The sequence below is a fragment of the Rhinolophus sinicus genome, linkage group LG07, assembly GCF_036562045.2.
Source record: "Rhinolophus sinicus isolate RSC01 linkage group LG07, ASM3656204v1, whole genome shotgun sequence".
Lineage (NCBI taxonomy): Eukaryota > Metazoa > Chordata > Mammalia > Chiroptera > Rhinolophidae > Rhinolophus > Rhinolophus sinicus.
The window spans coordinates 11,332,117-11,357,821 of NC_133757.1; the positions used below are offsets into that span (position 1 = coordinate 11,332,117).

Consider the following 25,705-nt stretch of genomic DNA (forward strand, 5'->3'; position numbering starts at 1 on the left):
ATTACCTGCATCTCCCCTGCAACCCAGAGCCCACAGTGTGAACCCCTCCTTAGCTAGCTCTGACACACCAAACCAATATTCCCCTGCCCTAAATCCGCTCAGGGCAAGTACAGGCAACCAGGACAGCCCCGCGGCCCCCAAGGCTGCTGGGATTATTTAAACTAGCCAATACTAAGATGTTTAACCTGCCCTGCCTTGCATTTCCCATGGAAACTCCAGTAAGGGCTCTGGCCTAGGCCTCTGCCCTGCCCCTTTCTGCCGCCTGACCAAACCCAGGGCTTCCCCACATGGCCCTGACTGACACGGAGTGCCCCCCTTGACTTGGGAAACGCAAGTAATGAAATCTTCTTTCAATGGTATTGACCTTTCCATGTCATCATGGAGTCACCACCATAAATTAAAATCCTACCGGAACAAATGAGACACGACCTGGCCCCCAATTTCCCACTGAGGGCTGCCTGGGCCTGCTGATAGCCTGACATTCAGCGCTGGGTGGATCGCGATCTCCCTCCATCAGTTGGGGTGAGACAGTGAGGGTCAAAGAAAGGTAGAGGCAGGAGGGGCCCCGGCTGCACAGCCTATGCCTATATCTGCCCCAACATGCGGGGAGTCCCACCTCTGGGCCCCCATCTCTCACCACACATCTCCTCACCCCCACCTGGAACGGCCAGAGCTCCAGGGGCATCTGGGCTCTGGAATGCTCCCTGCATCTCGCCAGGGGCACAGGGAGGTTCCCCTGCGTGAAGAGGTCCCACACCAGGATTACAACCCTGTGGCCGGCAGGCATGACAGACAGGGCCCAGACCAGGGTTACATAGGTGCCACCCTGACCAAACCCAGCAGCAGAAAACTTAAACAAAACTCGCATGGGATTTTGCAAAAAGCTGAATTTGTCCTCAGGAAGCGCATGTGCCCAGTTCACGCAGCTCCCCCAGCTCCCCTAGTGTTTATGACCCCTGCTTAGGCAAACCTAACCCTACTTGGAGAGAACCCTGGCTGGGTCTGATGCCACACCTCTGGGTGGCCTCCCCTGGCCTGACCCTGATGGTCTCTGTGGGTCACAGTATCCAGGCCCAGGCAGCCTAAGGCTGGTCCCTCATTAGGCAGCCCCAGGCCTGTGCCACGGGCATGGTCTTGGGGGGACAGTCCCTTGGATGAATGCAGCCATTACCACAGCCACCAAAAAACCCGGGGCTTCCTTTGGACCCATCCAGGCCAAGAATCCAAAGGCATGACCTTTAGCCCACGGGTGTTTTCCAGCCTGGCCTCTGCTACTGCAGAGGAAGGCCTCTCTGGAGGAAGGCAGAGCCCTCTCGGCCCTGCAGGCTCTGCTGTCCATGTCTATTTATACATGCCAAGGTGAATCAGACCCTCACCTGAGATGCCTGCAGTGAGACCACGACTCCTCTGGAAGTTCAAGGCCAAACAGTGATGGCCTTTGACACAAACACAGAAGGCAAGCTTGGCCCAAAGCAAACCTCTGTGGCAGGCATCTCCGTGACCCACACATCTTTGCCCCGAATGAAAAACAACACAGAACTTGACTGAGTGTCAGAAATTAAGGACAGAAGAAAACCATTTTTTGTGACGTAAAACCTCTTTGTGCCTTTTATGCTTTTCTACAACCCAATGTTTCCAGCAGCAAAAGGGATACTCGTCCTCGCCACCCACCACGCACCCCTGGGCTGAGAAGAACCAGGAGGACTGGGGGGAGCCCCACCTGCAGCAATGAGGATGTAGGGGTCCTTCAGCAGGGTGGTTAGCGGCGTCCCTTTCTGGCTCTGTCGAGAGAAAACGGGTTAGAAGAGTTGACATGGCCACTGCAGCGCCTTCCTCTCCCTGCTGCTTACCTCTGGCTGCACCCGGGATGGCTGGAGCACAAGGAGCTGAATAGCTATGAGAGAAAAACAAAAGGCATGGCCCCGAGCACCTGCCACCACAGATGCCAAGGTCACGGCCAAGATACCCACGTGGACTCACCTCCATCCAAGAGCACCAGGGCGGCCAGTACCAGGAATGGAGCCGTCTTCCCCACAAACTCGTAGAACACACTCCCAAAGGGGGGACCCACTGCAAGGAAGAGAAGGAGGGTCATGCCAGGCCCTGGGACCAATGGCCCCCACCCCACCAGGCCCATCCCCTTGTTTCTTGCGTGTCTCTCTCTGCTTTGTTGTAAAAACTACTTGAGGTGGCCACCCTACGGTCTGTTTGGCAGTGTTAGGTTGCCCCAGCAGCTTCCTCCAAGCAGTTTTACACCCGACACATGGGCAGGAGACTCTAAGGGTCACCCCAAAGTAAAGATCTGAGAGAAACAAGATCCAGGCCGCAGAACTGCCCTACTGAAGGAGCACAGGAAAAACGTGTCAGTGAGGACTTCACCCCTTAGAAAACCAGCTCACTCAGGGACTGCAGGCTCCCAAAGGAAAGCCAGGAATGGAACAGAAAAGGGACAGACTCGGACCGCTTCCTGTGCTGGGAGGTCAGCCAGACAGGTGCGAAGGCAGACTCAGAAGGTGGGAAGGTCCTCTCTGATGTGTTAGAGGAAGGATCTTGGCAGGCCTTTGTTTTACATCTGGGCCCGAGAGGCCTGGAGTTGGTTTGCCTGAGGTCCCCCATCGAGTTAGCGGGTAGAGGCAGGGAAAACCCAGGTTCTCCCAGGTCAGGGAGGTCCCACCATTTTTCAAAGGCTCCATGAAAGTAGGGAATAAAAAAGGGGACAGCTGGGGAGTCTGTCCGCACGAATGTGGACTCAGAGAAGACTGTCACTGTCCAATGCCAGACAGGCTCCCAGTTCTCCTCCTTGGTGGACTTTACCCACCTAAGACCCCCATGGCCAGGCCTCCCAGGGCAATCCCCAGGGCGTTGCCTCTCTCTTCATCATCTGTGTACACACTGGCAAGCATGCCCATCCCTAAACAGGAAAAGAAATGGTCAACAGCCAAGCTCTGGGAGCACCGAAAGAATAATCCGTGACTTGCCTTCCCTCCCCAGCCTGGAATCTTCCCTAACCCGTCAGATTAACAAAAATAGAAGACCAAACAAAATCCAACCAGGAAGGAGACAAGTACCTTCTCCGAGAACCCACCGCCACCACCACCACCAATACTTTGATTCCCTAAATTATCCAGCTAATTATGTGAGGGGCCTGCCAGCAGGGGCAATTTCCACACCTACCAGCTACAGAGGAGCAGGAAGACCCGATGCCCTGCAGCGACCTGGCGATCAGCAGGAAGGCATAACTGCTGGAAAAGGCGAACACTGCCGAGAGAACGGGCCAGGCCCACACATCAGTGTGGGCGGCTGACACTGGTACCAAACCACCTCAAACAGCGGTATTTCTGCAGCCCTCCCTTAACCTGATGGTATATTTCCATATTAACCACACTGTGCTTCTGTCCCCATGAAGAACCCTAGTGACTCCTTTCTGCCGTTTTTTGCCACTGCCCCACCCCTACGCACCCAGTGTGTTCTCAATTCCAGGTTCATGGCCATCAGAGCCCACCCCATGACCCACACTCAAAAGGCAAACGTCAGGTACTTACTAATCGTTGAGATAAACATGATGCAGAATCCCGCAAACATTGGAATTGGATAGCCGATTCTGCAAAACAAAACCACGAGGAAAATCTGGTGACTGCTTTGTATTTTTTTAAGGTTTTATATTGAGTCTCTCCTGCTTACCCTTTGGGATCAGGCAGATAAGTGTCTGGTCAACTGTGTTAAAAATTCATATAGTCGGTTCTTCCTACGTGACCTTTTTGTGTTTGACGGTCTTCGACTGTGAATATATTTATGGATTGCCTCTGTGAACAGAAATTTCTCTGGGAGAAATGTTAAAACAATATTGGCAAGTAACCCAGAACACACCCAAAATATATGGCCCCTGTTTCTGTCATTTTATGGTTATTTCTTTAATTACAGTCTTTGCTAAAGCTTTGCCAAAGGGACAATTGCAATCAAATGATTCTAGTAAAAGGTCACCAAATGATTTGCCTGGCAGCAGAGACAATTGCACTAAATCTAAGAGGCATTAAGAAGCAATAATGTTTTCAAATCTGTCTTCATGTTGACCCCAATGGGCCAGCCTAGAAAGACAGGCCTTGATTTCTGTGCAAAAATTCAATATCCTAATTGCTCTGGAAGACCACTGTCCGTACAGGGCTCTGCGACCAGGGGACAAGGATGGTGGGAAGACCTTGGCCTTTCTGTATCTCACCCCTGGCTGGACACCCAGCACTGCCACTTAACCCAAGCAAGTCTCCCCACTGCCCCTCAGAGAGCCCACCGCTGCCTCTCCCAGAAGTGGGGTGAGTATAAACGAGAGGTGGATGTCACCCTGCTACCAGGGCACCTGGAACATAGCAGGTGCTTCAGAAATGTCGTATCCTCCCTCATTCCCTTCCTTCTTTCCTCTGTTTCTGCCGATTAAGCAGCCCACTTGGTGCCTGCCATATAGATGGGCTCCCTGTCGTGAAAGGGGGACCAACAGTGGCTGAGCCATCGCTCTCTGGGAGGTTTGTGTCAACCCTGCCCAGCCCTGAGCATCTCTAGGCCTCATCTCCTTCTAGCCCTAGATTCTCTGGATCCTGGAGAGGAACCAAAATGAGGACCAAAAAGTCCTGAATCCCAGTCACTCAGCCTGAAAAGGCTCTTCTATTCCAGGCTTGAATAAAAAATCATAACAATACCTACCTTCATTTAATGGTTACACTCAATTTTCTAAGCACTTACACCCATCAGCTCAATAATTTGATAAAGGCAGACGAGCACCTCCCCATTTCACAGATGAGGAAACTGAGGCATGAAAAAGTGCCTTGTCAAACATCCTACAGCTAATTTCACTAAGAGCCATTCCATCCAGTCCAGGACTTTTCCTTGCAAACTCTACCACCTCCCCAGGTAGCCAAAAGGCACGTGTGGCTTTAAATACAACCTTTCAACAGTTCTCCTCGTCATACTTTTTTTTTTTTTTTTACTGCTTCATGTGCATCTGGAAGCCAAATAACATCTCAAAATCATGACAGACTCCCCGGTAGTCCCCCTCCCACACACCCACGCAGATGCCCCTACTGTGACCTGAGATGAGCTTGTAATTCACAAAGCAGGGGTCAAGGCCAACCAGGTGAGGCAGGAGAGATACCAGGGCTCTGACCTGTCATTCAGGCAGCCATCATATGGCAGCTTCTCTTGTGTCAACTAGCCCGGAGCCGATTGCTCCGTACTCTTTATTCATGCAGGCAAAATAAACTCATTTACAAAGCCAGGTCCTACATGGCACTGTTGGATACTAAATAAGAAAACTTCTAGAGGCTCAGAGAGTCCAACGCACAGACAGTTTTGTGGGGTTTTTTTTTCTGAACAACAATTGCACATCTAGGGGAATAACAGACATATGACAATACTTGTAACTACCCTGGAATAAACTCACACTCTTCACCCCTTCCAAAAAACAACTCAGAAAACCATACATGTATCAAAGCTGTTGGAATACCAGTGACCCTTATGGCCAGTCTGCAGCCTGGCCACTGGACCAGGTCACCTGGCAGGACACAGCTGGGATGGGCTCCTTCTTACCCGGAGGCCCCAGCATTCCTCAAGACCATCAACTGGGAGCCAGCGGGCAGTGTCACCTGCCATCCTCTGTGATTCTTGTGGCCATTCTGTGAGGTAGCTGGCTCCATTCCCATGTTCAGATAGCCATATTGATGCTGAGGGAAAGTAAGTCACATGCCCCAAATTCAGGGCAACAAGCATGTCCCCAGCGTCTCAGGTGTGCTAGGTGCTTCCAGCGTACACTTTGGTGGGATGCCGGTCACAGGAACACAGGTTCACATGGGGCGAATGGAAGGTCCCCAGTTTCATTTAAAACCAGGTGGCTCTGTACCCACAGGACTCGGTACTGACAGAGGATTCTTTATACCAAGCCCAGGTGCTGGGGTTTCTTTAAAAACACCACAGCTACTGTTTTTTAAAATTCCTTTGGGATTTTAATAAAGCACATATGGGACAACCGAATGGCAAATTTGGAAGGATGCTCAAACGCCGGCCAGTGCACACCCTCATCTTAGCTGAGAAAGCGCGGTTCAGAGACGGAGGCTCACCCAGTCGCAGAGCAAGCCAATCGCCCCGATACCCCCTGGGCTCACGCCGCTTCCTTCTCATTACCGGACACACGTGCCCTACACTTTCAACCCTGCCCGAGCCGCTGACAGGCCTGCCCCGTGGAAAGTGCTGGCAGCACCTTTCCCCAGAGCTCGGCCCAAATGCAAAGGCAACAGCTCCTGGATCTCCACACTCAACCTCTGCTGGCCCCCTGAGCACACACCACAGAAGGAGGGTCATCCAAGGCCCCAGGGCTGCTCACTGAGAGATGGGCAGATCTCCAGGGCCCTTTCTCCTTCCCTTCCATGTCTCCTCAATGGACAGAACCTCCACGGCCATTAGTCATAAATGTCTCAGTCGGCCTCTCATCTCAATTCAATGCCATCTCAATTAAAGTATTGCTAAGTAGAGCTAGGCCTGATGCGGCAAACCTTTAACCAAATATCCCTTTATCATCCCCTGCTGAGTCATCCCAGCCCACAGTCATCTTTCACAGAGCATCAGGGAGCAGTTAATCCAATTGGAATAACACTAAAGCCATATACTGACTCCCTACAAAAAAAGTGCAAAGTAGTGAAAGTTACGGTCATCATATATACACCTACAGATCAGTGGAGAAACCCCGTATGTCCCTAACTCATCATTGATAATACTTTTTCGCTAATGCTACTAACTGTTTATCTTTGCCATGAAGAATATGCACGCTCCATTGTGAGGCTTGCTAAGACCTCGGTTCCCTCTGCTGGGATAAGTGACAATAGCAAAGACACAGAGAAGGATATGAACTGTCACCAGAAGAGACAAGAGGTGACATCTTTTTCAATGATCCCTTTTCAATTATTCCAACACACTCCTAAAAAGTGGTACAGTAAGCAAACCTGTCAATTGGAATGGTATTTTAAATTTGTAGGGTATACTGGGACGTTTATTGTCAATAAAACCAGGTTTAGCTCATGAAGCTGTCTTTTTCAGCTACTAGATGTGTGCACGGAGTTACGTGAGTCATGGATTTCTTACTCTCCTCTGGGTGCTTCCCATTCCACAGCTCAAGCGGGGGCTTTGCTCCCAAGAGAAATGCCCAATTCCACTACCAATTTCTTCTGATTTCAGAAACGAAGGCTCCGTCACACCATCCCAACAACATCTAAGACGGGGCTCCCTTTCCCAAACAGCTGGTTTCCCTGTCCACAGGGAAGCTGAAAAGGTCACTGCTTATTCCTACAAAGCCCACTTCAGACCAGCTGGCTGAAGTCAGAGGAAAAACAAATAACCACAGTAGATTTCGTAGAGATTTCATGCCGTGTGGTTTCCTCTTTGTCGTTCGGATGTTAGCTACGATTTGTGAGAAAAAATAACTGGCTTTCAAATATACTAGGTAACTATGGAAATAAATGAAGGCACTGTCGCTAGCTTGATAAAATGCAGACCCCTGAGACAATGACAAGCTAAGGAGGAAGGCCAGGAAGCTGCTCCAGCACCCAGAGTTAACCCTTTCCCTCGCCACCCAGTTCATCTGGATTATCATTTGGTTTTAAAGATGCAACAACATAAGCTTTATGCTAAGCAAGTGAAGAACTACAATACCACACCTTAACCCGACTTGTGGACAGAGACATCTAAAAGTGTCTTCACACTGTGTACCTGCCTGGAACATTCCTTTCATGTGTGTGCATGTCTAAAATTCATTTCGCTGAGCCAAATGGTAACAGGTGTTGCTAGTATAATTCCTTCTACACCCTCTTACCCACAATGCAATCAAGAAATGAACAGTTAAACTGGAATTATAAAATAAGTCACATGAGCCTCAAAGACAGAAACCAAGTTAACCAAGGCACCCACACATATTGGAAAGTGGGTTAGTGGATATGTGATCACTACACTTGCCAAAATCAAAGGTCCTTTGCTCCCTACCTGGTCATATATATTTCAGTAAAAATATAGTACCAGAAGGGTAAGTGAAAGAGAAATTACTTGCATCCTATTAGTGGCCAACTGAACACTTACATGCTTCCCAAGAACTGTAATTTTTTTACTGTCAGGGTTTGGCATGCGATCTTCTCAAATATTTAAAACAACAGACAGGGAGCCTGCCTCCTGTATCACCCACCCACAAAAGCTACTCACACGGCACCATCATGACCATGAATGAATCTAGGGGTCCAGCTTGTACTATGGGAGATCAGGTTGTAACACGCGTGACACGGGGTGTCTCATTTCAGAGTGGGTCCCGCTTACATCAAGAGGCTTTGGAAAGGAGTGGCTCTAAGTAGCTTGTCTTTGGGGATGCAGGAAGCCTTCCTTTCCCCCCTGTCAGAAGCGCTGCAGAGATACTGGGAAGCTGGACCAGCTCACATCAGGGGCTGGAAACAGATATTTTTTAAGGCCCAAGGAGTTGAGGGAAGGTCCATGTCCAAAAAAAAGGGGGGAGGGTGGGGCTGATTTTTTTCTAAACTCCCTGCCCATTGATTAAAAATAGCAATCGACAACTCACTGTCTGGGCCTTTACTAGTTCCGCCTGGTACAACCAGAGAGAGCCCTAGTAGATGCAAGAAAGACAGATTTTGACCTGCAGTATTGATTTTTAAAAGCCAAACATACAAACTGTATATACAACAATAAGCAGGCAGAAAGAACGGTCAGGGAGGAAGACACCAGGACAGAGTCCTACCACTGCCATGGGCAAATATTGTCTCCCCATGAAGGTAAACTCTTTTGCCTATAAAATCCTAAGACTGGCCCAAAGGCCGTTGCTAAATAAAATCTCTCCCATCTCTGATGCTCCGTGCTTTTAACTACTCTTTAATCAGAAACATATTAACCAGCTGTAAAATGCTGTTGTAAACACACTTGTTTACAACACTGACAAAGTGAATCACACATCTTGTTGGTAATTGAGGATGTGATTGACACAAATTACATCAAAGGCTATTTGCAATGGCTTACAAGGGCAGACTCTGTAAAGGAAACTGTAATGTATTTATCACTTCCCTGAGCGGTGCCATGGAGTGTCCAGAAATTCTGCAAGTCCCCAGGTTCATGTCTACCAGGCTTGGAAAATACCAGAAAAATTACACATCATGACTATTTTGCGAGAGACAACAGAGTTCACTCAATAGTTCTGCCTATATCAATATTAAAATTTGTTTGCATTTCCACATTACAAAGCAGTGCTGAAAGATGATGATTTGGAAATTTGCTCGGTAGCTGGGGGAACCAGTTAGAGTTTACCATTTTTCTCTAGATAAGTTCACCATCAGAATAGACTAAATTTCACAGGTCACAAAACTAGGTTTCTCTTGGAAGACAATTTTTTTTTTCAAAGCCCCAAACAGGAGCCTTGGGTGCCTGCAATGTCAGAAAGCATTAGGAGTATTTTACAGGGGAAAGGTCTCACTCGTAGTAAGCACGCGTCTTTCAAGAGGAATAAACAGAGCATTAAAAACAAGAATGGATTTTTAAAGAGCTTTTCATTTTCCATTTGTCTTTGGAAGATTGGAATACGCACAGCACTTCAGCTGAGTCTCTAAGTATTACACTCTACAGCTAGTAACATGACAAGGCGTTATTATAATCACGTCCTCAATTTTCCCACATAGCAGTTGAGCCGTTTTCTGCAATTATACCAGACGCATTTTAAGAAGTACTTTTTGTCTTGAAAAAAGTAATAAAAGCACCCTGCAACTACTGAGGACTGTTTGGTTTTCCTCCTCAAGAACAGAGCCCCTGAATGTCACCTCACAAACGGTACATCTTGGGGGCTCACAGTGAGGCATCGCTGGGTTAATTTGCTTAGCATATTTTAGGTGGCAGTTTCATAACATTGCTCTACACAGAGTGGACAGTTGGACGTGGATTAGGGTATTTCAAATGGACGCAGTGGCACTACTCAGTCCAGAAAACCAAATGACAAAAGTTTCAATGTACTTCCGCCTGGCTCACCATTGACACATTACTAGCAACCTCCGTGTGTCCCAGGGCAGTTCATGCTGTGGAAAGGCAGATCTGCGTACCCTCTGAGCCCCTGCCATCACCCCATTCCCCAGGGCTAGCCTCCCTCTTAGAAGGGCCCCAGGCTGGGTTTAATGCTGCTGTTGCCACCCTGAAATGCTTAATATTTGAATAAAGGGCGCTGCTGGTCCTGCCCTCACTTCCTTAGGCCAAATAGCCTCCCAACAAAACCCCACTCCTTTCTCAGCCTAGCATGTGGGGTCTTTTATAGACTAGCCCATCCACACCCCCGGCCCTACCCTCCTTCATTCACCCCACCCCTCTCCTGTGTTTGCTTTTCCACCTCTAGTCTCTGTGTTCAGGTTTCTAGGTCTGCTTCTCAGGTAGGTCTCTGGGCACTCCTCTCTGCCGTTTTTTGCATTTCTGCCTTTGGGGCTACACTGTTTATAAGGCAGCCCACCACCATCACTCACATTATACCTGTTCCCCCTCCTTGCAGGTAACATCCCCTCCCCTTACTGCAAGGCCCATCTTATGCTTTGAGCCCCCATGTACCAGGCAGAGCTGCACTCCCTCAGCTGTAGAAAGACAAATAGTTGCTAGAAGGCAGCAACAATGGAACAATTATTCAAAATAATGTGGGCCCAAAAATATCCAGCACATCCAGGTTAACATGAAGCTAATTTGGACATTATTTGGGGGCATTAGTCAGAATCAAAGTTCTCCCACTCAGGGAGGACCTCTTTATTCTGTTTTAATAGTGTCTTACTTTTTAAGCAGCAGAGGTAGCAATGAAAAGGTGGAACAGATGGGAAATCGTGATTAACTATGGACAGAAACACAAGGGGAAGGGATCGGATATTTCCACAGCTCACCCCCCGCTGGTTCCCGGATTCTGATGAATGAATGAGAAACCGAATGAGGGGGGAAATGAGTTTGGAATAACATAAAATTCTCTGGACAAAATAATATAGCCTACCTGTTGGTCAACAATCCTATGAAGGGGTTGGTGAGGAGCTGGACGGTGGCTTTGGAGGCAAACAACAGGCCAACCTGCACGTTTTCATTCAGGAGGTCTCTGTCTTCACTGGGACAGTTGGGAGTGACACTGGACGTGTTCGTCACCATATGCTGTGTGGTGGCCTTCGGCAGCAGCCCCCCGTGAAGGTCTCTGGTGTCATTCCCGGTGACCATGGTGGAGTTATCATAATAGGAGAAGATGCTCTGGAAGCTGCCTGAGGTGGACACTGTGAGCGCTGGCTTGGCAGTCGGGATTTCTGTGGCATTTTTCTCATGCTCAATGCTGTACAAGTAACTTGGGATAATGGGGACTGGGGCCAAGAGCAGAACAGGAAAGTGGTGATTGCACAGAAACCCTCCCTGGGACAAATGCCAAATGAGACACAGAGAGAGGTGGCATGTCTACCTCAGGAATGGGACCCCCGCACCAACACTGGAACAATTTCACATTATTTAGCTCCCTAGAGAGAACAAAGCCGCAGGCCAGGAGGCTGAGAGAGTCTGTCTGCTCTCAGGGCCAGTTAATGCACAGAGCTGACTAGCCCCAGAGAATCCTGTCCTTTGGGGGGTCTCTCATGACAGGGTTCCTTCACAGGACTATTTTTAGGAAAGCGAAAAGTGGTCTGAAGTTAAGTCAGGGCCGTCTTAGGGTCAACCAGGGTTTCTTAGAAAGAGGCTCAAAAGACCTTTAAATGAATGAGTCAAGAAAATAGAAACCTGAAAAGAAAATACAAACCTAAAGTTCATTATGTGTCTTAGAAAAAATAAATAAACCTGCAGGAAATAATAATCTGGAAATTCTGCAACAGGCCCACTTCATCTATTTCTTGAGTGGGAATCTGCAATTCTTTATGCTGCCTGAAGATACAAAAATGTCTGAGACTTTCATAAAGGAAAAGAAAACCTGTTTGACGTGACAGAAGCTTTGGGCATATGTGTAACAATAGAGCATTCAATACAAATGAGAAGTGAGGGCCCTGTTACTGAACTCAGATGAGCCTAAACTCTGATAATCCTCGAGGTGAAAACCGGACTATCTGATGCTCTGAAAACTGTCTCCAGAGAACCTACAAATGGAGATGGGAAATAACCAACACTTAAGAGTCCAAATAAAAAAATTTCTTCTGTATTCTTTAAAAATTTGGATATTTTTAAGGGAAATTATGCCAAATACTTTGCTGTTAATGGGACTAATTAAGAGACCTGTGTTTCAAGTATTTAGCTTTTCAAATATCCTTTATAGGAAAAAGGCTAAGACCAACACTGTTCAAACTGCTCTTGAAATGGTCCTGAAATGTTTCCATCTCGAGTTATTCACTGATACAATATATTGAAATGTCACTTCCTTTTTTGGAGGGAGGGATGTTAACTTGTTTCTTTAGATGTTACATCAAATTATTAACCCTCCTTTTTAGGTAGCCTAATTATTATAACATTACTTTGAATTCTGGGAATTGCTAGTCCTGACTAGAAATCTTTTTCATTGCGGTGAAAGTAGGGGGTGGGGGAGAGCAGGACATTATCAGGAGGAAACACAAGTTCTGGGTTTTATCGGATGTCACATTTTTGACCTGACCACCAGGAAAACGAAGCCACAAACGCCGCTCCTACCAGCCCAGACGCGGCGCGGCAGTCTTAGCGGGGATATATTTTTGCAAAGCGCGTTCTCCAACTTCCCCAGGCCGCGCAGAGCTCCAGGACCGCGTTCGCGTACGTGGGGCGCCCAGGGAAGCGGTGCCCCGAGGAGAGACAGTCTTTACGTACCCACGACGGTGAGCAGCATGTTGTCCAGCAGCAGCGCAAGGAACACGATGAACAGGATTAGTTTCCGGGAGTGACGGCTCTCCAGCAGCCAGCGGAACGGCGGCAACTCGCGCAGGGCCATGGCTTGGGGCTCCGCTGCGGGCGCGGCGGGAGGTGAGGGGCCGTCGCGGATCCGGGGCTCCCCCACCCCCAATGCTCAGACTTCCCGGGCCGCAGAGGAGGCGGTGTGGGAGGGTCCCCAGCGTCCCACCTTCGTCTCACCTGCAGCGAGCGCGTTCTCACCCGCACCTGTACTCATCAATAACGCCCGCGAGCGCCGTCGCGGCCCACACCTGGGGCTCGTGGGGTGCTGTCGCGCTCTCGGCTGCCCCCAAAGGTCCCGCTTCTACCACTGCGCTCTCAGAAAAGCGCCGCGGGACCCCGCGCACTTTGCGTCCTGCGCCCCGGCTCTCCCGCCGCCCCGAACCCCGCGCGCGGCGCTCTGGGGGCTTCCCCTGCCCTGGGTCCGGCCCGCTCTTCCCCGCCCTCCCCCTCGTCCCGGCGGTGCTCTGCCCCAGCGCCGAGCTCTGCGGGCAGCCAGCGGGATCGGCGTTACCTCGGGGTGGAGGCGGCTGCCTGTCCTGGCCGCTGTGGGCTCCGTCCGTCCAGGCGGCTCAGCGTCGCAACCTCCGCCCAGCAACCTGCCGCCGCCGCCGCCGCGGCTCGGTTTAGTGGGTCCGGCTCTGACGTCACGGCCGGCGCGGAGCGAGGGCGGGGGGCGGGAGGGACCGCTGCCTCGCCTCCGCCTCCGCCCAGACCCGCGCTGCCCTTTCCGGCTCTGTGCCCCCACCCCGAGTTTTCCCGGTCCTGAGCCGCCCGGAGCACCAGACCCTCGTCTGCCCCTGTACGTGGCCGAGTGCTCCGAGAACCTGGGCCCGGGTGGAGCGGCTGGGGCGCAGAGGGAAGAAATCAGGAGCCCCGGGGAGAGGGGTCAAGGGTCCCTGCGTGAAGGCTCCGGAGCCGAGGTGAGGATCCGGGATTAGAGCTTGCATCTGGCCCCAAGAAGGTTCTAGAGCTGCTCTTTGATCCTCACGGTCCCTGAAATTGGCCTTGACGGCATGAAGGCTACTGGGTAACTGCCAGGAAAGGGGTCATAGGCTGTTGGGAGCCAGGGGCAGGTGATCTTTCCTGGGGAAGCCACTCGGCACCCCACCACCCGTCCCTTTTCCCATTCCTGGAGCCTGAGGCAGGTGCCACTGGCAGTGTTTGAGCCTCAGGTTCTTGGCTACCCTTGAGCTAGTGATGTGGAAACATAGGGAAAAGGGGACTGGATGATTGGATAAAGAAGATGTGGCGCGTATATGTACCATGGAGTACTGCTCAGCTACAAAATAAGGTGAAATACTGCCCTCTGCGACGTGGATGGGTCTTGAGAGTATCCTGAAGGTGAAATCAGTCAGATGGAAAAGGACAAGAACCCTATGATTTCACTCATATGCGGGCTATAAAACAGACTGCAGTCAGAGAAGAAACACACACTCATAGATACAGAGGGGAAGGGGTGGAAGGAGAAGAAGGAGGGCAAAGGGGGTCAAACATGTGGTGAGGGAAGGAGACGAGACTTTGGGTGGTGAGCACATAATGGAAAATGTAGATGATGTGTTATAAAGCTGTACACCTGAAACTTATATAATGTTATTAACCAATGTTATCCCAATAAATTTAATTTGAAAAAGGAAAAAGGGGCAAGAGCGAAAGAGAGAAAGATGGCTGACAGGCCGAGTGCCTGTTTGGGACTGAGCTGGAGCTGTAATCTGCACTATGAACACGTAAGTGTCCACCTTTGACTTCCAAGTCCCTCCATTTTATAAACAGGAGAGAAACAGACAGACTCCCCCTGACATAGCTGGAGCTCTGGAGGCCCTTGTAGGAGGGACAGGAGCTATTTTCTTGGAAAGCCACTTAAAATAAACGTCATCCTACTGCTGTCTCTTAGCAGTGGAGTTTAGCCTTGTTTTATTACTGTTGGCTTCTTGTCAGCCGCAGACTGCCTAGTGTGTGCCTCTCCCACACTCTTCCACCTCCTGACTTCCTTCCAGTGCCCCTCCCCCCACCATGCTTCCCATTGCTGCCCTGAAGTGTGAGAAAGATGGTTGGATAAGTAAGTAGGTCAGTAACATGGGGACTCCGGGATGTCCCAGGATGTATGTAACGTAAATATTAAGTAGGGAGGAAAGAAGAAAAACCACTTAGAAGAGAGTGGATGGTGGGAGCTGTTTAAGGGGGCTGTGAAGGGCATCACGTTTATGGAGTGCCCCAAAGTGCCTGGAGTTTCAGAACCCAAACACACAGGCCCTGCCCCACATTTCCTGGTGCAGAGAGGCATCATGGTTAAGGGCTCTGGTCAGGATGCCTGGGTCCCAGTCTGCTACTTCCTTGATCAGTGACCTTGAGCAGGTTATGTATCCTCTCCATGACTTAGTTTCCCCATCTCTGAAATGGGTCTAATAATTGGATCTATTGCAGAGTTGTTTTAAGAATTAAGTGGGAATGCACAGGCATCCCTTAGAGAGAGCTCAATGTCTGCCATTCATTCATCCAACAAATATTTGTTGTGTGCTTACTGGGTGCCAGGCACTACGGTTGATTCTAGGGAGACAGCCATGGCCCAAACAGACAAAATTCCTGTCATTGAGGTGCTTACACATTCTGATAGCGACCCCATAATGGTGAACACAAAAGCCACACTATCTCCAGCGCAGCCAGCAGGAGGGAGGTGGTGCCAGAGAAAATGCCAATTCCTGTGCTCCCTCCTCCTGAATTCTGTCACGACCCCGTGAGCACCATGGTCTACAAGAGCGTCTTTAAACATCTCCTAAAAGAATTTTTTAAGAATATGTATGCCTCACACATTTTTAAGTTGACATCTAAAATGGTTTTTTAAATCATACATTTAAATAGTTTGGGGTATATTGTATATATCGACCTTCATATATAAAACCATTATAACTGTCTTTTAAAAGTACCCGATAGAATAGCAATATGATAAAAATGCAAAACCATTATATTGTACTTAAAAATGTGAACAAGTTTCCCTTTAACAGTCAAAAAAATTAGTTTCCTTTATGCCTTCAAAGTATATTTGAATTCCACTTCCAATAGAACTTTATCCAACTGTAATGTTTTCATCATTTAATTCTTTATTCATCACCATGTCTTTTGTATGAACTTCAACAAATATATCAATATGCATCAGCTTTTAAAATTTTTCTCATGGTCGTAAGGCTCTAAGTTTTAAAATTCCCTTTATGATTGTGTTTATGTTGTGATAACAATTATTAGTAGTATATAAATGATAAAGGCATCATATATATAATATGAATTTTGATAATTGTTAAATACAAAAGATAGTTAAATAATTATCTAATACAAAAAGAAAAGTTGAATTAGAAGTATATTAGTTAATGAGAGGGAGGGGGGAGAGGATTTTTAGAGCCTTGATAAAAGAGACACCAATATTGTCTGTGGATGCTTTTATGCCTCCGGACAATGTAACACGATAAGATGGTAAAAGCCAGGTCGGGTGAGAGGTGAACCTTTCCTTTGTTCCGGTGGGAGACAGGAGATTGTTGAAAGTGGAGGTAATAAAGGAGCATCCTCATATCTGTACGTAGGTCCATCCCAGCCAGACCCATTTAAAAGAGAGGACATATGGAAGTTGAGAGTCCCCAGTGGGAAGTCTTCATATATACCCAGTGGGTTCCAGGCTGAATCGCCAGTCTGGGGCTCTGCTGGTCTGAGTCTTTGGGACTCCACAGTTTCCTCTTAACCCACTCAACCCCTCCTTCCTACTCCAGCCACACGGGTTCTTCTCAATGTTTCTCTGCGTCTGGGTCTTTGCACATTCTATTCCCTCTGCCTGGGAAGTTCTTCCTCTTTTCCTCCTAGGTATCTCCTTCTCATTCTTCATTACTAGCATTAATGTCACTTCTTGGGGAAAAGCATCTTTTCATGGACCCCTCCTCTCAGTATCAGACAGGCCCTTCTCTTACAAATCCTCATGGAACCGTTACTTCCTCCAGAACATGTCTGTCCATGAGAAACATAGTCCCTACTCAGTGTGAGCAGTTAGCTCTGTCTCCCAAGGTATCAGGACTGGAGACACTCTTTTCACTCATCACTGAGATTCCAGAACACAGTCAGTTTTCATTAAACACCTGCAAAGAGGACGTGCACAGGGCAGGTAGGGGTTCCTTCTGAGGCAGAGCTGTGGGAACCAGAGAGAAAAGCACCTTTGCTCAAACAGGAAAGTTAGGTTTCTCTCTCTCTCTCTCTCTCTCTCTCTCTCTCTCTCTCTCTCTCTCCCCCCCCCACTGGAAGCCCCCCTCCCAGAAAAGGCTTTGAGAAAGCAACCTAGTAAACACATTAATTTGTTCTCGCCTGGAACTCAGACTGCTGAGCTCAGCCATCCTGCCCTCTGCCCCTACCTGCTCCTGCCCTTTTCAAACACAAGGTACTGGGAAAGTACAAAAGTACCACCAATGTTGACTTTTTTCACTAAATTTCAATATTTAGGAATGATAAGGCAAGGAGATGCCCGGAACATAGCAGTTATTTGAAATAGACATTATTTGAGATAAACTAACATGAATTTAAGCTATAGATACGTAGCATTGTGGCTGGGTCACTTTTACAAGGTATGTAACTTTGGGCATGTTACTAAACTTTTATATGCCTTGATTTCTCATCTGTCACTCAAGCATGGCAGGAGGTCCCCTCACAGTGTTTTTTAATGGGGATTGAGGTGGGGTGATACTTGCAGAATGCCTGGCACATAGCAGATGCTCATATTCATTTAGTGTCCCCTAGCTTTGGGACAGTGAAAGGGCTGAGTACATGGAAGGTGTAGGTGATCCATGGGGAAAATCCTCGGGTGCTCTGCCCACCAGAGAACTTGGAAATAAGGAAAATAAATGTGTCTGGGCATTAAACTGTGAAATGCAAATGATGGGTCAGAGCAGAAATGAACAAAAATAAAGGCATCTTGAAGAGACAGTGGTTCCTAGGCTAGCAAAACCGGATATACTAGTTAATACATGGGTAGGGAAAGAAGGTGGATGCCCAGTGGAGAGCTGGGCACAGGGTGCAGTTTGTAGAAGGGGAAGCCCAGATGTCTACCAAGCTTATGAAGAAAGACTCGCTAGCAATCAGAGAAGGCAATTGAAATGACTGGTGAGATACAGCACTACATTACGGCAACATTAGGCAGTTGGGTAAATGCCATTTGTTGGTGAAGATGTGAGGCGATGGAGACCCTTTCCTTGGGGGTGGCGTGGGGGCTGTGCAGCCTTTCTGGAGCGCAATCAGGAGTGCTCAGTGGAATTATGTCAGCCCGCACCCTCTGATCCAGCAATCTCTCCCCTGTCTCTGTCTCAGGGAAATCCCTGCTCGGGTCCTAAGGGGACGAGGCTAAGGATACTCATTACGGTGTTGCCTGCATCACAGGGGTGTTACAGGCAACCTCAGTGTCCATCACTAGGGAATAAATAAGTGAAATGTGGAGGAGCACCTCGTAGCCATTAGAAGGACACACTGGATTACCCACATGTCTGTGCATAGATTTGACAAAGTCTTGAGTTGGAAAGGCGAGAGGAGAGTCAGGTCTGCTGAAGATTCCACGATTCCACGATTCCACGTCGATTCATTAGAAGCTCACAGAGCTCCATTCTTATTCAAGTGTATCTATTCACACAACTGAGTGGATGCCTTTTGGGGGCTGGGACCCAGGAAAGGGGCTGTGGGACAAGGCCAGAAAGTGAAAATAAACCAAGAAACAGGCCTTGCCAGGACCATCGACCATAATATGCTCAGAACCAAGGCAGAAGATCAGTTCAGCCCTCCGTACACAAGCCTCCCCCACAGCCCCAAGCAAAGGCTTCCAGGACAGAATTGGTCCTGAGCACAGAGGCCTCACGTGGCCCGCATCTCCCAGGGGCTGGCAGGCTGTGCTCCGTCTAAGTCAGAATGAAGGAAATGAGAGCAGATGGAAACCCAGAATCTCAGAAAAGAATGAGGAGCATCAGAAAAGGTAAATATCTAGCTCAATGCAAAAACTCAGGGCTTGCTTTATCTTATATTGTTGTTGTTGTTTGGCTTTCCCCCCTTATTTTCTTTATAAAGCTTTAACTATTTAAAAGTATAGTCTTGAGGCACTTGTGACACGTGTAGATGTATTATTATACTTATAACAACGTTACTATGAAGTGGCAGATTTCTATGTTCTATGTGAAGTGGTATAGTTTTAACTATGAATGGACTGTAAAAAGTTAAGGATGTATATTATAATCTCTCGGTCAACAACTGTGAAAATAACACAAGGAAAAATAGCTAAACAGCTAACAGGAAAATCAGAATTAAATGGAATTCTGTAAAGTATTCAATTTTAAAAAGCAGGAAAGGAGGAATAGATCAGCAAAAAATAAAAAAAATCAGAGGAATCAAGTAGGAAACAAAAAATAAAATGATAGATGAAATACATTAAGCATAATGGGCACTACAAAGAGATTGTCAGGATAAATTTTACTAAATAGTCTGAACTCTATGCTGTCTGAATAAGAGACATTCTCAATGTAAGGACACAAGTAGGTTGAAAGGAAATGGATGGAAAAAACATACATGCAGACTGTAAGTATAAGAAGGTGGACACGACTATATTAATATCAGATAAAATAGATTTCAAAACAAAGTTCCGAGCGATCAATTCAATAGGAAGACATAATAACTATAATGTATATGCACCCAATAGAAGAGCTTCAAATATATGAAACAGAACCAGAAAGAATTAAAGGTATAAAAAGACAATTTCACAATCCAAATTGGGGAATTTAACACCTCTTTCTCAACAACTGGCAAAACACCTCGATAAAAAATCAGCAGACATAAAAGATCAAAACAATACCGTCCACCATGCTGGACTCATTAATATTGATTTACCCTGAAAAAGAACAGACTTCACGTTATTTTCAAGGACTCATGGAAAGTCTCAGCCAGGATCTGTCTCATTCAGTTAGAGGGTTTTGTTTTCCTTGAAGCCAGCCGTATCAGTTTAACATATATAGTATATAAATAATGAACTGCAATTAAAAAAAATATGCATTTCATTTTCATTCTTTTCTTTGTTCTCCTGCGTACTGTAAAAGAACATTTTCTGTACAAGATGGAACCAAATCTACTGTACTGGTTTTCAGAGGGACTGTCAAAGCAAATGTCAGTTTCCTGGAAGGATGCCTTGCTGGCTGCCAATGAAATTAAGTCATAGATGCTCTAACTTAATAATTCAATCACTGAATTAACTGGCTTCATGCAGCATTATCTGTAAAATGCAGGTCTCCAGGTTTGGCCACTTTAATAGAATCACTAACCTGTCTGAGGACATTTGCTGTAATTGAAGGCTGCAGAGGAGCCAGCCAGCTGTGAAGAGCAGTGTTTCATTAGCTTTATGCCTTGATTCTCCACTCTCACCTGGACCATTGCAATTGTCCCCAGTGGCTACTCCGATGACCACTCAGGCCCCCACAGTCCACCTTCCTCACCAGCTGGAGAGAGCCAAAACATACCAGTGTGCTCATTCCACTCCCCGGTCTAAATCCCTTCAATGCGCTTGCACTGGGATAATGGCAAATGTCTTTAAAGTGGCCCAGTGGGACATGCCTGGTCCAGCCTCAACCACTGTCTCCGTCATCATTCGCCACATCGCCTTTGAGTCTGATTTAAAGCTGATTCCCTTATAATTATCGGGGCTCGCACGTGGCTTTAGACCCTCTGTGTATCCCGTGGGTCTCAGCAGTGCCGTTGGGGGAGGACCATGCAGCCTCCACACCTCTTACACCACTCAGCCACTGCCTTCCCCCTCCAGCCACACTGGGTTCCTTTCAGCACGGGTTCTCTGCCTCAGGTCCTTTGCACTCTCTGTTCCTTCTGCCAAGGAAGCTCTTCCTCTCCCTCTGTGTGTGATTATCTCATTCTCATTCTGAGCCCTCCATCTGTTCATACACCCTGAGGGTAACCCACTGAAGGGCCTTAGCTCAGACCATTCCTGCTCAACAACTGATCCAAAAACCTAAACAAAAAAGCCTAGAATGTCCTTCCCTCTTCCCCCCTTCATCTAGTTAGGCCCCCCTTAGCCTTCAGGTCTCAGGTCAAGTAAATGAATGGAAAAGTATTTCTTCTCAAGGAAGAAATGCTTTGGAAAGTAAATGGATGGAAAGGAAGCCTTCCCTGACCCCTATACATATGTCCCTAAACCTTTCCTTCCTGGCGCTTCCCAGTATAATCACAATTTTACTAATGGGACTGTGATTGATGTCTGACTCCTGAATCCCTCCCACCCAAAATCTGAGGCCAGGGGAGGACCTCTGGTGTCTCCCTCACCACATCCTCCCCATCCTCCCCAGCCTGAGGCTGCCCAGCACAAAGTAAGTGTTCAATAAATGCTGTGGTTGACTCAACCCCTGATCAGTTAAGCAGTGACTGTCATCTGAGGGTAACCCCCTGAACTGGCTTCAGCCCCACCAGGCTGTCTCCTCCTGGGTCCAGTGGTGTGCTATGCCCAGTCCAGCCTCCGTGCCTTTGCAGAAGTGACTTCCTCCACCTGCAGTGTCCACCCTCTTTCTCCTACCTATCCAAGCCCCCACCTCCTCCCACCTGGTTTGGCTTGAAAACCTTCTTCCCACCATCCCACTGACTCACCAAAAACCCCACTCGATTTATAATGCCTTAAGGGATTGCCGTCTCCACTTGTTAAAGCCCCAAATAATGGAATCACCCATGGCCCCTCCCTCACAGCAGTTACCCACAGCCATTTCCTACCCCATGCCCAATCTCTTTGCCTTCCTGACACCAAGTCTTTACTTAGCAGATCCATCCACCCAGAATGTGCTTCCTGGCCTTGGGCAGGGGAGCCCAGCCTGAAGCAAAATGCCCGGATGTCATCACATTCACATCATCAAAGCTGAAGGCCCAGGCACAGCATAGTATTGGCTCCTCTTCCCTCTTCATCCACTGCCCCCAAGTCCACTCACCCCCTCCTGCTCCACCGGTCTCCTAACCCGCTTCCCTGGCTCCAGGTGCTGCCTCCAATCCATCAGTGGCTCAGTGGGTCTCCACGAACCAGTGCTTTCAGGGAGCCCCTCCCCAGCTTAAGACCTGAGGTGGCTCCCAATGCTACTGTCCGAACCCTTCTGCCTGGCTTTTAGGGTCACCACACTCCACCCCACCTCAGCCCCCCAGCTCCCATCCCTGCTCTAATCAGATGGCCCCCTTAAGGCCCCAGAAACAGACATTATTCATATTTTCCTCATCCCCCCAACTTTCCAAATCCTATTCCTAGCTCCAGAGCCCAACTCAACTCTTTCCACACAGACGTCAAGCCTGGGATGACCATGGCAACCCTTCTGGGTTTCTACCTTCAAGAACGCAGAAGGCCCCGAGAACCTGCTCCCCACCAAAGCCTTTGCCAGCTGGCACTGTTCCCCACTAGGTACATCTGGACTCATTCTTTTTTTTTTTTCCCAGCTGGACCGTCAACTCCTTGATGGCAAAGGAAGTGATTTCTTCCTCCCCTGTCTCCCCAAGAGCATCCTGCACAATTCTCTCACCGGACTAGCCTCAGATGCACGGTGAGGATCCTGGGCCCACAGCCAATTCTGCCCCAGCCACAGAGCCGCAGTTTCCTCATCTGTACAGACAGTGGGTGGGCCGGGTGGGCTGCGCTGTCCAATCCAGCAGCCAGTGGCCACATGTGGCCACGCAGAGCTTAAAAAGCAAGTAGGCCGAATTGAGGTGCGCTATATGTACGAAATGCACACTGAATTTTGAAGGCTTAGCACAAAACAAAGGAAAAACATTTCATTAATTTCACATTGTTTGCATGCTGAAATGATAATATTTTAGATACATTGGGCTACATAAACTATGTTATTACAACTAATCATGCCCATTACTTTTTACTTTTCTAAAAATACGGCTGCTAGAAAGTTTAAAATTACCTATGTGGGCCGCACTTCTGGCTCACATTACATTTCTGGGATATTCCAGCACTGGGATAAAACATCAAGGCTGGAATGGGCCTTGGAGGTAGGTTATTTAATGGCTGCCTTTTCCACAGGAGAAAGCAGACCCAGAGAGGGACAGAGCCTTGCCTGAGGTCACACAGGCAGGGCAACGAGGACTGGAACTCTGCTTCCTGGGCTTTCATGGCTCAGTGTCAGCTGATGTTCCACACTGGGGTGCCCACAGCTGACCCTCCAGCAGCAGAGAGCTCTGGGAAGGACCAGCAACTCGAGAGGCAGCTCTGTGGAGGCTCCCGCAGCCCCTGCTCAGAGCTGCCTTCGCCCACTTGCTATGCCAACTGCACACCCAGACATCCGCAGGGTAGGAGATTTTAGTGGGTGATCAATAGTCCAATACGGCAGGCTGCAAAGACCCAAACCTAATTATTCTGTTCAGAAACGTGTCTGTAACTAAAAGGCATCTGAGAAATCACTGTCACCATCCCTGATGGGGGAAAAACCTAGTCATTATGTCCAATTGGGTTTATATCGACTGTTGTCTTGTAGAAGGTGTTGTGTCCCTGCAAAACCAGCGTGTGGGTGCCACAGGGACATACGCACACCCACACACGTGCACACACAGGAGAGCTTCCCCTTTCCTAGGAGCCTTTTGGGAATGTTTTGGTCCACCCTTTTTCGCACAGGTGGCCTGAGCTGCAGTCACCAGGGTGACTTTCCAGGTCTTGTTTTTGAAGTTCCAGATTTTGAAACCCTAATTCCTCTGAGGAGAGCAGAGAACTAATCCCTTTCAAATGGCAGAAAGAGAAACTAAATGTCTTCTGCAGCCCCAGGCATTCGTCAAAGCCCCCCCGACATGAGAGAAAATGCTTAAGGATGAGAAAGCTTTTGAAAATTATCATGGGTAAGACATTTGTATGTCAAGTCACTTGTGTGGCTTCAGAATGGTGGTAGGAAAAATCTGGAAATCTCTTGAATGTCTGCACATTGGGACCTGTAAAAGTAAGTGGTGGTCACCCTGACAGTGAAATCCCGAGTGACCATATAAGAAAATGAGGTAGTGTCAGGTGTACCATTGAAAAATATCCAAGATGTATTATTATGCAATGAAACCTAAGCACACAGGACAGCACATCTGTTATGATCCAATTTAAGAAAAGAAATTTATTAAAAAGTCAATACATACACGTGCAAGTGCAAAATGCAGACAGATCGGTTCTGGGTGGGTGTTGGTGGGGAGAGGGGAGTGTAGGAGGATGAGGATTTTTACTTTCCACTTGTAATTTTATGCCCTTCCCTATTTTTTGTAGTGTTTTTACCACAAACTTCTATCGCTTCTCATATTTTAATTGAAGTATATATCTTACATACAGAAGAGGGCACAAAACATATGTTTGCAATGTATAGGATAATTGTTCAGTGAGCCCCAAAATGTGACCCTCACCCTGGTCAAGATATAAAACCCAACTGGAAGCCCCAGAACCCCTGAGTGCCTCTCCTCGGTCACAATCACCTCTCTGCCCCTCAAAGTGACCACTCTCCTGACTCATTTGATTCTCTTCTCCTTGCTCCTCTTTATAACTTTTACCACCTAGGGTGTTTCCCTAAAAATATAATTGTCTATTGTTTTATCTTTTTATAAGTGGAATCATTCTGTAGGCATCGTTTCTCTACCTGGTTGCTTTTGTACCATGTCACTGGTGAGATTCGTCCATATTATGTATAACTGTAGTGTGCTCATGTTCGCTGCTGCATCGTATTCCACTGTGTGGCCATATCACAATTTCTCTGTTCATGCTGTGGATAGAGATGGGGGCTTCCCCCATTTGGGGCTATCATTAGCAATGCTGCTCCCCCACGACCCAAAGACTTGAACCCAAGTCAGGTGAACCCTTGTCCTTCCCCAGCAGGCTACGCTGCCTCTCCCCGGCTGCCTCGGGGCCTGACGCCGTGAGTTTAGCAGAGCTCTGCCCAGTTGTCTATCGCTGTGAACCCCAAGAGGACAAGACCAGGTTTCAGTACATGTTGTGACCTCCCCACACTGAGCTTAGTACCAGGCTTTGTACATTGAGCTGTGCACAATGATTGCCCAGTGGGTTTAATTTTGGCAATGATGTGTTTTGGTGGCAAACCATCCCAATAATTTTTAAAATTTTTCATTGTGCTTTTGCCTTGCTACAAAAGTAACATACGTTGATTGCAAAAGTTTCCCTTTCGGTGGTTCAAGGGAGTCCAGTGTGTGAATGCACAGGCACTGACCTACTTGCTCTCAGCTGAGGGACATTTGCACTGTTGGGCCATAATAAATAATGCCACAGTGCACAATCCCTGTGACCACACCTTTCCATACCTATCATAACTGTCACCTTCAGGAAAACCCCCAGTTGTGGCATAGTTGGATCAAAGAGCAGGAAATTTCCCATTGTGGGCAAGACCCATTTCAGAAACCCGTTGCCATCCCCCCCCCTTCCCATGAGTGCTTTCTGCAGAGCACACAGTGGGAACAGTTCTTGCTTCTGGGACATCTGTTTGGGCTGCGGCAGCCAGATGAGAATGTGAAGTGGGTGCAAAATGTGTGCTGACTGTCAACCTGGCTTCAGATCTCGACACGGCCCTTTCCCTCCTTGGCTCCGCACAGCTCACATCTCCTCAGAGGATGGGGGAGGGGCATGGTGGCAGCCCTGGAATGCTGCTGATGTTGAACTCCACACATCCCCAGCAGGAAGGGGTCACCCAAAGCTGTCGAAGCCAAGAAGCCGCTGACCCTACATGTCCATCCTCCTGTCTCAACTGCAGGCCCACTGTGCGCCCGGGACCATGCAGAG

General features: G+C 48.1%; 1 protein-coding gene and 1 long non-coding RNA gene across 2 annotated transcripts in view; one reads left to right on the forward strand and one right to left on the reverse strand.

Annotated features, from left to right (window-relative positions):
- SLC18A2 (solute carrier family 18 member A2) overlaps window positions 1-12,963 on the reverse strand; it is a 28,149-nt gene extending 15,186 nt beyond the window's left edge. Inside the window, exons 1-8 of the mRNA XM_019725253.2 lie at window positions 12,835-12,963; window positions 11,030-11,381; window positions 3,543-3,601; window positions 3,175-3,258; window positions 2,819-2,911; window positions 1,981-2,070; window positions 1,851-1,894; window positions 1,721-1,781 (exon numbers count right to left, since the gene is read on the reverse strand). Coding sequence (XP_019580812.2) covers window positions 1,721-1,781; window positions 1,851-1,894; window positions 1,981-2,070; window positions 2,819-2,911; window positions 3,175-3,258; window positions 3,543-3,601; window positions 11,030-11,381; window positions 12,835-12,955 — 904 coding nt within the window. The 5' untranslated portion in view covers window positions 12,956-12,963. The remainder of the gene's footprint in view (window positions 1-1,720; window positions 1,782-1,850; window positions 1,895-1,980; window positions 2,071-2,818; window positions 2,912-3,174; window positions 3,259-3,542; window positions 3,602-11,029; window positions 11,382-12,834) is intronic.
- LOC141572889 (uncharacterized) lies at window positions 12,856-22,521 on the forward strand. The gene is made up of 3 exons (XR_012498394.1): window positions 12,856-12,987; window positions 14,550-14,642; window positions 22,387-22,521. It is a non-coding gene; the product is annotated as an uncharacterized LOC141572889 (long non-coding RNA).
- Window positions 22,522-25,705: the final 3,184 nt, after the last annotated feature.